The sequence below is a fragment of the Centroberyx gerrardi genome, unplaced genomic scaffold, assembly GCF_048128805.1.
Source record: "Centroberyx gerrardi isolate f3 unplaced genomic scaffold, fCenGer3.hap1.cur.20231027 Scaffold_192, whole genome shotgun sequence".
In the NCBI taxonomy this organism is placed as follows: Eukaryota; Metazoa; Chordata; class Actinopteri; order Beryciformes; family Berycidae; genus Centroberyx; species Centroberyx gerrardi.
In genome coordinates, this window is record NW_027605371.1 from 6,314 (window position 1) to 20,159 (window position 13,846).

At 44.5% G+C, this 13,846-nt stretch overlaps 1 protein-coding gene across 1 annotated transcript; it reads left to right on the forward strand.

The window, feature by feature from the left end:
* Positions 1-1,079: 1,079 nt before the first annotated feature.
* LOC144538454 (SH3 domain and tetratricopeptide repeat-containing protein 2-like) lies at positions 1,080-13,725 on the forward strand. The gene is made up of 17 exons (XM_078282501.1): positions 1,080-1,254; positions 5,211-5,309; positions 5,977-6,114; positions 6,834-6,961; positions 7,199-7,304; positions 7,612-7,755; positions 8,880-9,081; positions 9,202-9,275; positions 9,806-10,001; positions 10,380-10,516; positions 10,646-10,696; positions 10,943-11,244; positions 11,422-11,616; positions 11,707-12,567; positions 12,826-13,046; positions 13,148-13,314; positions 13,544-13,725. The coding sequence occupies exons 1-17, from the start codon at positions 1,212-1,214 to the stop codon at positions 13,723-13,725; spliced, it is 3,246 nt and encodes a 1,081-aa protein (XP_078138627.1). The 5' UTR covers positions 1,080-1,211.
* Positions 13,726-13,846: the final 121 nt, after the last annotated feature.

Below are 13,846 nucleotides of genomic sequence, written 5' to 3' on the forward strand. Positions count from 1 at the left end.
TGTGTATCTGTAATTAGGAGTGCAATGTTGCTATTCAATACACAAACACACACAAATGCACACACACACTCATAAACACACTTTCGCAAACAGAGCAGAGCAGAATAAATGGTCTGTGTCTTGCAGCCCTGCATGGCCAATTGTATGATCACATGTGCAGGGCTGATATTCTGTGCTCAGGGTGACTTTGTCATGGTGCACTGGGGGCTGGGGATACACAATCAGTTCCAGAGTTTATATTTAACTAAGCAGGGCAAAACACAAGAAACCAAAGCACCGCTAGCCTGGGGATTATTATCTCCCTCCACACAGATAGGGATGGACATGACCCAGAAAGTGAAAGAGAGTCAATGATAAAGAGAGGTCAGTGGTGTACACAAGCTAGCTGAAGGGGGGTGAGGGTAGGTTAATGGTAGGTGGTAGGTGGGAGCTGCCACGTGGAGTCAGGCTGACACAGTGTGTGAAGTGATGCCCAAGACTGAGGCACAACACCCTTGGAATGAAGACGAGCGGTAACTTTGGCATAGCCCTGAACAATTATACAAGCCAGCTGATTGTTCACGCCTTTGGCCTGCTGTTATGTTCTGAATGCAAATGCGTCACACACACCAAACTGGTGGGACTGGTGTTGTAGAATGAGGAAATGGCATACTGTGTTTGTTGTGCTTTTGCTTTTAGAGAGAGGCATTATTGCCGGGTTGATTGTTTCAAGAGCTTTTAAAAACATGGATTCAAATTTGATGACCTATTTCCACTCTTTCACTCTTGTTGTTGTCACACATGTACTGAACCAATCAAAAAGATGTCAACATGTGTCTTATAAGATCTGCAAAAGAGCTGATGGAGGGAGGAAGAGTGTGTGTGTGTGTGTGTGTGTGTGTGTGTGTGTGTGTGTGTGTGTGTGTGTGAGAGAGAGAGAGAGAGAGAGAGAGAGAGAGCTTGTGTCCTTGTCCCAAAAAAATGAGGGGAGGAGTCACAGCATACTTCCTCAGTCAGTGACATGCCGACTGGGATAGCCTCTGGGGCGCTCAACACACACTCATACACTCACACACTCACGCTGACTTGCATACTTCTGTTTCTCTCCCTATGCCTTTGGACTTACAATGGAGAATGCCGGTAGTTTTTACAACAGGGGTGAGGTGCACTTCACCTATTAAACCGTGAACCCACACAGACACACACACACCTACACACACTCTGCCACGCACATGAGGAATGAAGTGAGAGGGGAGAGTTGGCAGCAGGACAGAGGTAAGAGTTGCTTTCTACAGCTGTCTATGGAATTGACTCGTCTCTGATTCTCACTGTCTCACGACCCCATTGTGTTTAACAGGTTTAACAGTGCTGTTCTTTGTATCTGTAATCTGTCACATAATCATAAAGTTGCTGACAGCTCGCAGGGCATTGGACGGACAGTGTAGCATAAAAGAGGGACAGTGACTATTACGTAGTGATTATTAGTTCTGTATTCTGCACAACAGCTGTACTTTGTGTTTTGATAATATATGAAAGTACTTCCACACATGCTGAAAAGTAAGAAAGTGGACTTTAACTAGACAATCTGAAGTAATCTGAAGTCATTTTATCTCTCTATCTTTATATCCATCTTCCGCTCATAAAAGAATATCAGAGCATGGAAATAAAATTGATAAATCCAGAGTGCATGAACACTAAATTGCTTTGTTTAGGAGTTGTACATATGCCTGATGCCTGTATGCAACAGTGTGGGAATCTCCCTGCAGCGAGCTCTGTCCCAGACACACAGGCATGTGAGTGAGCTAACAGGGGGTTAGTCTAAACTTAGAGCCCATAACCCCTGTCTCATATTACTCTTCACTACATGCTCCCCTCTAACTCTCTTACTGCGTATCCCCAATCTATGGACCCACATTGTACACACACACACACACACACACACACACACACACAGACACCTCAAACCACCCTGCTCATAATGAACACAACCAGATTGTGTTGGCACCATATGTTTCTTATTAGCATGCCGTGTTTGAGTGTTATTGTCACGGACTGCTGAGTGTCACGATTGCAGTCTGGGCTTTGCCGTGGTTTCAAACCCTTTGAAGAGTGAGACCATTAGTGGTGTGTGGTTGTTGGTCTCCTCAACCCCTGTCCTTCAAAGACAATACATAATGTCTGAGGCCTAAAATGTCTTTAATCACATCTATTGTTATATGAAAGTCTAGCAAAGCAGTGCACAATGTCAAGTTATTTAGAAGAGGAGCGGTTTTGACACGACCGCTGTGAGGAAACAATAGCTAGATCCACTGTACTCAAGGTGTTTCACTTAGGAGGCATTGTGACGTAGACAGCATCAGCAGAAATCACATTACAGTGTTTCTATTTACAATCAGCCTGTGTTTCAACATGGACTTAATCATAGCGTCTTGGATGACACTAGAGACTGCTGTTGCCATTTGTGCAGCTTTTGGTGCTAACAAAGGGCTAGCTTGTGACCACACATATCAGCCTTGAGCAGCCTGTGTTTATTAGATTAGACAGAATCTGTCGCACTGTGAGAAACAGAGAGGAGCGTCTAAAGAGTGTCAGGATATGCCCTGACACGCCTTTAGCCTGTTTACAGCTTTCTGCCTCACAAGACACACACACAGACACAGATTCAATCATGACCATTCAGCCGCCGCATAAACAAGATGAAGCGATGAGCTTGGTTTCAGACGAGGATGTCGCCCCCTTTGTTTACAGTGTGTCCAAGCAGGGGAACGAGCGGCACACAAAGAAGAGAGGAATTCTATGCTTGTGTTTTAGCGTGTTTTCTGTGATCAATGATTACATGCAGTGGCAGCCATCATTTGTCCCATCATGCATCACGCGTAAAGCATCTTTCCCTAAATAGCACTGCAGCAGCCATTACGGCCTATTCCTTCTCAAATGCCATTAAGCTGAGCTGAACTTAATAGGCATATTATAACACAAACTGGTGATACTAAAATCAACTAGTTTGCCTGTCCAGAAAAGAGAATATATTAGAACTTTTCCAAACAATTCCTCTCAGTGGTGCAGCAACAAGATAGCAGTAGCCTACCTCCTGTTGCACATAGCACATGCAGTTAAAAGTGTAACCTGTATGTTGTAGAGAGCATCACTATATCATTTGATTTTTATATGTGCCATAAAAAAAAACGAGTAGTGAAAAATGAATACACTGACAGGAGTCATTGTTGCATTTTATTTCCTTCTCAAGCAGTAATGGTTCATACAAGGACAATGATTTCTGACCCACCCATGAAAAGAATGATAGCCAACTTCAGCTTATTCATTACACTACAAACATTATTCTTCAATATCTTTATCATCTGGAGCTCTTGACCAATCAAAACTTCCACACAGCCCCACCGTCCAATCCCAGACCTCTAGCCTAGATAGTTTTCTCCATGGTGACCTTACAGAGTGGGGTGATGTTGTCCTAGTGCGCTGATCTCATTTCAGCTGGCTGTTATCCTTCTAGTGGCAAAGAGTACAGTTGTGTTGAACTGTGTTGTGTGAATAAGCAGATCCTTGATCTATGCCAACAGGCAACTCCTACTCGCTTTGCTGTGACCTTGCAGCCTGTCCCTATGTGGCATTGCTTTACAGCGGATCAGCAATACATTGTCTCAGCAGCACACACACACACACACACACACACACACATACACAGAGACCGTCCCCCTCGACACACATACACAAACACATTGTCTTTGTGACACACATACTATGCATATTTTCACTGACCCACACACACACACAACACATAGGGAAACTCTCACTGAGGCCTGCCCCCCACACACTCATACCAATCGCAGAGAGTGCTTTGTGCATTCACAGACAGGGCAGCTACTGAGGAGAGAGGGAGAGGCTGGTGGGAGGGGGAGATGGGGACAGCAAGAGACAGAAGGATTACAAGGAGAGAACGAGACCGAGACAGACAGGGAAGAGATAAGGCTTGCACAGGGAGAGAAGAGAGACACATACGGTAAACGCAAGTGCTGGGAAGAGAGAGAGAGAGAGCAGGGCAGGAAAGGGAATACAGAAATAGGGAGGGAAACAGGGGCTTGTCCATCAGAGCGGAGAGGAAGAGAGAGAGAGCTGTTAAAGAGGCAGGGAGAGCTGATGGGATGGCATTGATCTCTGGGAGCCGTCGGCTCCTGGGCCACATGGCGTCTTGTTGCTGCAGACCGCTGCTCAACTGCTCCTGCTGTGGATCCTTCATCAAAGTCTGCCTCTCCTCCTTCACAGGTCGGTCCCAGCCTGCTCTCTGTGCTACCGTGCTGGCATGAGAAGGACTGGTACATTCAGATAGACAGGAGCGTAGGTCTTTATACAACATGGGTAACACACTTAGCCAAGAAGGTAAAGGGCATGGTGTGTTTCTGACATGCTGTAGCGGCCTGACTGTGCTTGTGTGGCGTCAGATAGTCCTGTTGGTGCTAACTGTGCTGTATGTTGTGGATACTGTACTATGGAAAAGAATAGGCCGTTGTCTTCTTCAGTATATTGTCATGTTGTATTGTATTGCTGAGTTGTGCGCCTCATTGTCGCATTGTCCTTTGTTGCGAATGCTTTGCATAAAGATAATACTGTTCTGTTGTGTTTCTGTACTGACAAAGCATGGTTTGCTGAGGAAGAAGAAAGAATAGCATTTTAATTGCACCTCATTTTTTTGTTTTTTGGTTCATAGTGCATAAACTGTGTACCTTTTTATTTTATTTCAGTGCATTCCTTACTGTGCTGGTGTCTGACTGTGTGTCTGACAGTATGTGACCATGTTGACATGTTACTGTGCTCTTAGCGGTCAGGGCAGCTGTGTGATCCTGGAGGCGGCTGTTTGGCTGATGTCAGTGCAGCTGTGTGTCTGTGCTGGGCCTTTGTGTGGTCCGTGTTCAGCGTCATTGTATCCCCCCCATACCCTGTTAACCCTGTTGACACTAACCTATGGCTCTGTCTTAGGGTCTCCAATATAAACTGCTGCACTCCTTGTTTGCCCCAGTGACCTTAACTGGCTCCCCATCCCAGTAACCATTTTGTTTTTTCTTTAAGATGCATTGGTTTATTCCTTGTACTGTATGAAATCATTATTTTCTTTGAAGTAATTTGAAACTGATTGAGTAAAAAGAGTAAAAGAGTAGACGATTGTGTGTTTTCATGTTCAGGAATTGTGCAATACACATCTGCTTCCCCCTTTACAGACATCTCTCCTGCTGAGCTGGATGCTCTCTGGAGGGAACCACCATATGCTCTAGGGGGAGCGAATGAACACTTCTCAGGAAATGACACCATGACTCAAGGTAGAGTACGTTGCACAGAAAGGCCGGATGTTGTAGCATGTCTCTGTCGATTTGAAATCATATTATTATGGAATCCTTTATTAGTTTGGAGCCCAAACAACATCATGAGACTAATTTGAGAGGGAGCCACACTGCTGTCCCAGTGGTCACAAATTGAGGAAGTGTTTGGGACATCCTCCCTGCACAATGGGGCAAACTAGGGAAAGCCCGTCGCCACTGCACTTCAATAGCAGGCTATTATATGCAACCATCTGGTTGATATTTATAGGTGTAAAAATGAAGATCCTGTTTATGTACAGAAGGAAACTGAAAGCACATGTACTAACTGAATACGCTCAAGTTTATATGCAACCTGTCTCACAGGACTAAATACCGACCAGCGGGTATAAATTGATATTTATTTTGGAATGGCAAAACAGAGATTGTCATCTTGTGTCATCTGGTAACATTTCCAGTTTTATCCACAAGACAATCTGGAACTTTTGATGACCCTTTTGATAAAACTGTTTCCATTTATTACACACCTATCTTTATTGAAAAAAAAATCTCTGTGTACTACGCTGTTTTGGAAACACTGGCTTACACAGCACTGGGCCTAGAATAAGAGCAAATGATGCACTAAACTTGACCCAATGTTCTTTTTTCTGATTTTATTTCCCCTCTACAGGTTTAGGTGAGGAAGAGGAGGGTCCAGGGGTGGAATCAGGGGAAGGAGGGGCGGAGCCAGACAGCTACTGGAAGAGGAAAGAAGCCTTCCTCAGAGGAAGTACTGTGTCACTGGGAGTGGGAGAGAAATTCTCCTCAGGTATTTGTAATAATATTTTTGCAATAGTCCATTGTCTGACTTTTGGTATGTCTCTATTGGCATACTAGTTGTTATATTTGCTAGTCTAAACTAGTTATGTATATGACATTTCCAGTGCATCTACATATTATCTTTATGTAAACTGATAGATGCACATTTCCCCCTCTACTAATGCTTTACTCATTCAGCAGTTTAGCTCCATCCATCACTTTCCCCCCCAGGTTCTTCCTGTCAAATGGATTTAAATGGCGATCCTGAGAGTCCAGTCAGAGGCCTAATAGCACTATTATAACTCTGGGGACTAACATTGTGCACACAAAGCATCTCACTGAAATATGAGCTCCCTTAGAAAGTCTTTAATGAACTGGTGGAAGTTGTCTCTCTCTTTGCCGGTACTTGCAGGTTCATTTCTGTCTCAGTTTTTAGTTTTAGTTTATTTGCACAGTGATAGAGGCAACGTGATAAAAGCACAGTGGTAAAATGCAGAAAAAGGGGAAACCAGTGACTAATTTGTGCAGGTGGCTTGAAAAAACAAGAAGATTATAAAAACTTAACTGGTTTATTCCCTTACTGGTTCATTGTCAATGAATTCTATCAGTCCTCTCCTTCAGTAAGCTGTTATTTTGACAGGATTTGCTTGGACTGGACATTAATCCACAAGGAGAAACAATCTCATTCAAGTGTGATTCATGATAGCATTCATTTTGTCTTTTGTGTAGAAATCGTGCTGGTGTTCACTGGGCGGAGGCGGTCCAGTGCGGTTCCTGACCGCGCCCTACAGGAGGCGCTGCGCACTCGACTCAGAGTGGTGGAGAGCAACAGCCAGGATGTCATCCAGCTCTTTAAAGTCAGTGACAGTCACCACCAGAATACAGACTATTGCTATTCAAACCTTCTGATATAATAACACAATACAGTGCAATATGATATCATATAATAGTACACAATCTAATACAACATGAGTCAATATAATGCAATATGATACGTTATTATATCTATTGTGCACTTTGTGGAGATGGTTTTATGTGCTGGCACTGAAACACATGCAACAGAAACATGAGCCTAAAGCACTTTGTTTCTGCAGGACTTGTCCGCCCGTCTGGTGTCTGTCCACGCTGAGAAGGACAGCTTTGTACTTACCTTCAAGACTGTGGAGGAGATCTGGAAGTTTTCGACTTACCTGGCTTTAGGTAGGATTGATTAGGAGCATTTTGGATCTTTAGACAACATCACAAATACAACTGTGCGCTAAACATAGCCAACTGTGTCTTTTTTTTAATCCCTTGCTTTCTACACTGTTATTTACCTAATTTATTTCAATTTATGCATTTAGTTTTTGCATTATTATTGTTATTATCATTATTAGTAGTAGTGATGCTGATAGTGGTATTATTACTATTAGTTATTGTAGTAATAGTGTTGTTAGTATTAGTAGAGTAGTTTTGTAGTATTGGTATTTTTTCCAGCACAAACAGTGATGCATGTTCTCTGTCTTAGGCTATGTGGCTCGGTGCTTGGAGAACTTCCTGTGTGACCAGTCCTTCTGGCTGGACCCGGAGCTGCTCAGTGACTTGGAGATCAATGTGACAGTGGACGAGGAACATCTGGCCACCCTCTACCTGGGACTGCTGCTCCAGGAGGGTCAGTAGTGCTGTGCTGTGCAATCAGACACTTAATGGAAACTCTCAGAACCGTTTATGAACACTTTCTTTATTAACACAGATGTTGGGAGTAGATCACTGATTATTTGCTAAAAATTGGTAAACAAGAATGAAATGAAATTATTCAATTAAACATGCAGTTTACTCCAATTTACAGACTCTATATTGAACAATGTTATTATCATCTGCCACCACGATTGGTGGTTATTTCAAGATGCGTACAACTGCATTCTATATTTTCTATATATTCTCAAAATTATGTATTTTTTCCCACATTCCTTACATTTCTGAATAATCCAACAAGTACTTTTCAAAAGTATCTTTAATGTGGTCACTGTGATCATACAGTAACTAACAGATTGCAGTTGCAATTTTTTGAGTAATCCCATTACTGGTAATTCATTTCTCACTTACCCTGATTTAACACTATGAAAGCCATATGACTCACATGACTTGGGACAGCTGATCGCAATGGACACCTTATAGTCATTCACCCTAAGTAGAAGGAGCTCATGTGCCTTACTGCATACAGCAAATCTACAAACCACAATAGACCTCCAGTTACCAGTCAGCTGCATGATGCCATTGCTATTTATGACCACAACAGCCCTTTGTATTCCCAAGAATTTCCACAATTGAATTATGCTGGCCATTTTTAAGAGGGAAGCTAGACATCACTGAATATTAGCATCTGCTGTGAATCTTTTTATGCATTAAGTCACTGTTCTTTTAGGCAGAATTATTATACGACTTGCCTTCAAGAAAGTGTATTGATTTTCCCCTGCCTGGGCGTTGCAGACATCACTACTTTCTCCTAAACATTTCCCTGAGGCAAAACGCTTCAGGGAAATGTATAATAGGAATGCAATGCTGGCAAATTGCCCTGAGAATTGCATTAACTTAATAGGGGGGATATAAAACATCCATCATTCGCCAGTGACTGAATGAGGGCACTGCAGTGGTTTTGCTGAAGCTTAACTTAAGAACTTTTAACAACACAAAAACAATGTATGATGTTTGTGTGTCTGTGTCCATACATGCTTTCCTTGCATGTGTGTGTGTCTGTCTGTCTATCTATGCATGTTAACATCCATTTCTTTGCAGGTTCCTTCTTTGCCAAGGCACTTTTCACCAGAAATGAGCAGAATGAAGAAGAGGAAGAAGAGTTGTCGTTCAAAAAGAATGACCTGCTGATGGTGAAGGACACAGGGCAGGACCACATGTGGGAGGGCACCCTGCTTTCCACTGGCCTCCACGGCCTGGTGCCAGTGAACGCCATGCAGCCGCTGCCATACCCCTTCTACCAGTGAGTCACATGTTCTCTTGTCAAGCATTTTGGCTGAATGGACAAGTTGGCACCGCAGATGGTGGCCATTTGTACCCATCAGTTGGCATGGCATTGAAACTGTGCTTCCTGTTTGGTTAGGTGGTTCCTGAGGAAGTACCCAGGCTTTGCTGGCTGCTCGCCAACAGAAAAGGAACTGTTTGAACATCCTATCGGTAAAGCCATACTCCATAAAACACATATATTCACACACAAGACTTACTGTATACTCACACATACTGAACCCACACACTGATACTTGAACTCTTGAACCTTTTACTATTTTCCACATTTTAGAATAATAACAAAGAAATCAAAACATATACAAATGGAAAAAAGTGTTAAAGAAATCAAAACTATCTTATATTTTACATTCTTTAAAGTAGCCACACTTTGTCTTGATGGAAAGGCAAAAGGCTTTGGAAAGAAATTCATACATAGGCATCAACTTCACTATTTATATTTGTCTAAGAAACAAATTTCAAGCATTTAAGCATAAGCCTTTAGATCAAAATGGCTTTAAGATAATGAAAAACATAGCACATTCAATCAGGTGTGTCCAAACTTTTGACTGGTAGTGGTATAGTGGTTTAGTACCGTATTTATGATAGTGTCTGACAATTTTGCTCATAAATTGACCTAAAAAGGACTCGCCTGCACAGCCTTTTGCTTGTCCCAGCCTCATTCTCCCCATTGAACCCTGCAGTGACAGGTTCATGTGTGGCGGTGGTGGACTACAGTCCAGTCGGGCGAGAGGAACTCCAGCTGAGTCAAGGTGACATCGTGGAGATCCAGGGGCTGCTGGTCCGAGGCCTGGACATGTTCATAGGAACCCAGACCTCCACAGGACACACTGGCTTTGTACACAAAGCCCACGTCAAGCCTCTGGACACCCAATCCCTGTAAGATGCTTGTTTCTTGATTATCTAATGCATGCCGTGCCTTGAATTTACTGGCCTGATGTTGCTGTGCGTCATTTAAACCTTAAAGCGGTTAAACCTTATCAAATCCAAATTAGTTATCCCAAAGATTTTAGTTATGACTCCTATCTCAATGTCCTTCTCTATGGCATAGTGAATTAGATTATACGTGAACACAATATCAAAACAAGCAACTAGTCCAAAGTTGTTTATAGTCTTTTCTGGGGAAGTTGTGTAAGGACTTCCACTAATGCTTATGAAATCCCATTTAGTGTATCTGCAGTCTAGAGAGGGTGGATCGGGTGAGGAGGCAGAGGGGAGAGCCGAAATGATAATGCTGCCTTTGTCTCCCCCTCGCAGAGACGGACAATTGGTCTTTCTGACTGAGGAGGAGAGGGCCGCCCTGGCTCAGGTTAACCCCTGTAGCTCTGAGCCCAGCGACAGCAGCCTGCTGGAGAGACTCTTCTCCTCTGACATCAGCTCTGTGTACAGGCTAGGTAAACGAACTGCTGGGCTGCTGTTTGGGAATCTCCTAAAGATTTACTTGGGGAAAAAATAGTGTCTGACTGTCTCCACCTCCAACTGGAGAATTAACACTTAAATTGATATATTTTGTGCACTTCCAGACAGGTTGGATGAGTCTGACTTCATGTACATCAGGAACCAACCAAAAAATGGTAATACATTACAATTTAATGTGAGGCAATCAGTGTTGTTTATGAGCTAGATGCACTCAATAATGCGCTTGATAATTCCAGAAACAATAAGGGTGTTTATCCACTGAGGAGTGAGACATTTTCTTAAAAGGCTATAATCTACTCTACCAATCTAGTCTTATCATCCCTACTCTACTCTGCTCTACTATACTATAGTGTTTTTTGGTCAAACAAACAAAAAATGCTAATATTTCTGTCTTCTCTCAGAACATAAGGTTCCTGCGAGCGCTCGTCAAAGCCTCATCTCAGAGCGAAGTGGTGGGACACCGCCGTACCACTCCTCCCCTCGCACCTCTCTCTCTTACTCCTCTCGTCTGTCCTTCTACCAATCCCACAATCCTCTGCCACGTGAGGGAGAGCCCCTGTCCTTTGCTCCAGACGACACGTTCAGAGAGCTGGACGAGTTCCAGGAAGACCCTCCTCTCTTCCTGGAGGAGAACAGCTGGGAGGGGGAGGAGTCCGAGCTCAGCGACCCCACGCTGACCCTGCTCAACCATGATCACTTCCAGGTCAGCAGAGTCCCAGTGCAGCATCTTAAAAAAAATATTTGTCTATTTGTTTAGGGATAAATTTGGTCGTGTTTTTTAATAAATGAACAAAAGCAGCTATTTGTTTTGCCTTGCAAGTTGCAAAAAAATCATTGCTACATTCATTCATCCATTCATTTGTTTGTTTATTTCATCTAGGAGGACTTCTTGCCACTGTATGACCTGCAACATTCGTTCCTGTGGGTGACCTTCAGCGGTAAGAGTGAGGAGGAGCTACTAGGGCACCTAGAGAATGTCAGGGAGGGTGCCAAGAGGATGGGCATGCACTGGGCACATCGACGGGCATGCTTTCTCCTGGGAAGACTCTGTGCCAGGAAGCTTAAGTACTCCCAGGTTTGTACTTTATATTAAGCATTAACATGACAGGTGTATTGTGTGAATGATGTTCAAGCTGTATTCTAACTCGACTCCCCTTCCCTTCAGGCACGTGTGTACTACGAGGAGGCTCTGAGTGTTTGTGTGGACGGTTTCTCTGACACGCCCCTCCTCATCGCTCTCTTCACCAACCTCACGGCTGTCTACCTGAAGCAGCGTATGACAGACAAGCTGCCCCAGACCCTGGAGAAGGCCAGCGCCCTGCTCCTCTGTCTCTCCAGCCATAGCTTCACCTCCCTGGATGAGGTTGAGCTGCTCAAGCTGCTCCTGAGGAGATCGGTGGTGGAGGGGGACAAACACCTGGAGGCCCGGGTCTGCTACCTCATCTCCAGCCTCTTCCTGCTCCTCAGGAAGACTGACGACGCCCTTCCCTTTGTTGAGCGACTCCAGTTTCTCTCAGTGACTCTCTCTGCCGCAGAGGGGCGGCCCATCGTTCCTCTGGACCTCAACTGGCTCCTGAGCTGGCTCTATCACCGTAAATACATGCCTTACCTGGCGCTGGCCTCTCTAAGCCTGGACTCGAGGCAAGACCACTCGCTCCATGATGCCTTCCAGAGGGTGGAGCTGTTTGTTAGGAACTCTGTCCGTCTGAACCCACGCTGGAAGGAGGGAACCTCCCTGCTCCCCGCCCAGATTGTGGTCTACCTTCAGCAGGCTCTGGCCATTGCCGAGCAGGGGGAGGACATGAAGACCCAGAGGGACCTGTGTCTGGGCTTGGCCTCAGTCTACCAGCGCTATGGGGCTCATGATAAAGCAGTGCGCTGTGCCCAACAGGCTGTGGAGACAGGGGGCTATATCAATGAGGAGGAGGGCTTTGAGGCCTCTGTGCTGCTGGGATGGCTGCTGGTGTTGACTGGCCAGGCTGAGAAGGCCCAGAACACTTTACAGCCGCTGCTCACGTCACTCCAGGTACAGTAATCGACAGTGTTATTCAGCTTTGAACAAGGCAGCTAGTCAGTTTTGGATAAATGTACCTTAAAGTCCCCCATGAAATGAACTCCCATTACCTTTACTTCCTGGAAAACAAGTATCTTTCATGGTGACCTCACCTCATGCTGCACTAGTAGGCGTAAATATAAATTTCTAACCAATAAAACCATCAGGATTTTGAACAATCCTGCCCCAATCCCGCATAATTTGTGGCTCTGTGTGTGCATCTCTCTCCAGGGCACAGACAGTCCCACTCAACGGGGAGTGATCCACAACCTCTTGGCTTTGTGTCTGAGGCGGCAGGGTCGCATCCCGGAGGCAGGCTGGCATCTCCACTGTGCCTTGAGAATTTCCAGGGAGAGCGGCAACCAGAGGAACCAGGCGCTGGCACTGGCCAACCTGGGCTGCCTGGCCCTGGATGTGGGGGCATCTGGGGTAGCAGAACGCTTCCTAGTCAGGTTAGATATCAGTCTTATCATAGACATTTTTCCTCAGGTGTTTGAATGCTGAAACTCTGACCGAAAATGTATTTTGATGGTAATTGTAAGTGTTTTAACAGATCCCTGCGCCTTTTTCTGGAGCTCTGTGAGAGCCCCACCGATGAGGAGCATGTCCAGACCTACCTTTGGCTGGGGCGGAGCTACAAAGACAGGGGGAGGAGTCAGGAAGTCAGGGCGTGTTACGAAATGGGGCTACTGATCGCATTACATGCCAGAAACTTGCACAGTAAGTAAACGCATTCAATCCATGCACATAAAGTAACATACAATAAATTATAAGGAACAACGTGAGCTGAAATGAACAGAAAATTTCCTTTCTCTATATAGATTATTATTCCTTTTAGTTTGACTAAATATGAGTGTGTTCTACTTAATATAATTCTGATTCTATACATAGTGTATTTCATTTGAGAAGTAACTGGGAATATTTTTGCTGTTCTGTCTCTGTCCCATAGGTCAGATGGTTGTGGCCAAGGTGCTGAGTCGGCTGTACGCAGACATGCTGCTGTACGGCCAGAGTATCATCTACTATGAGCACTGTGTGTCAGTATCCAGGGAGCTGAAGGACAAGAGACTGGAGGGAGAGTATCTTGAAATCCTCAGCAGCCTCTACCTCTCACTGAACACTGAGAAGTGAGTTTCTCTCTCTCTCTCCTTCCCTCTCATTCTCTCTCATCCCTTGATTTTCTCACTTTTTCTCCCTTCTTATCTCTCTAATTCATCTCTGCATCTTGGTTTTACAGCAGAATGCCTCACAG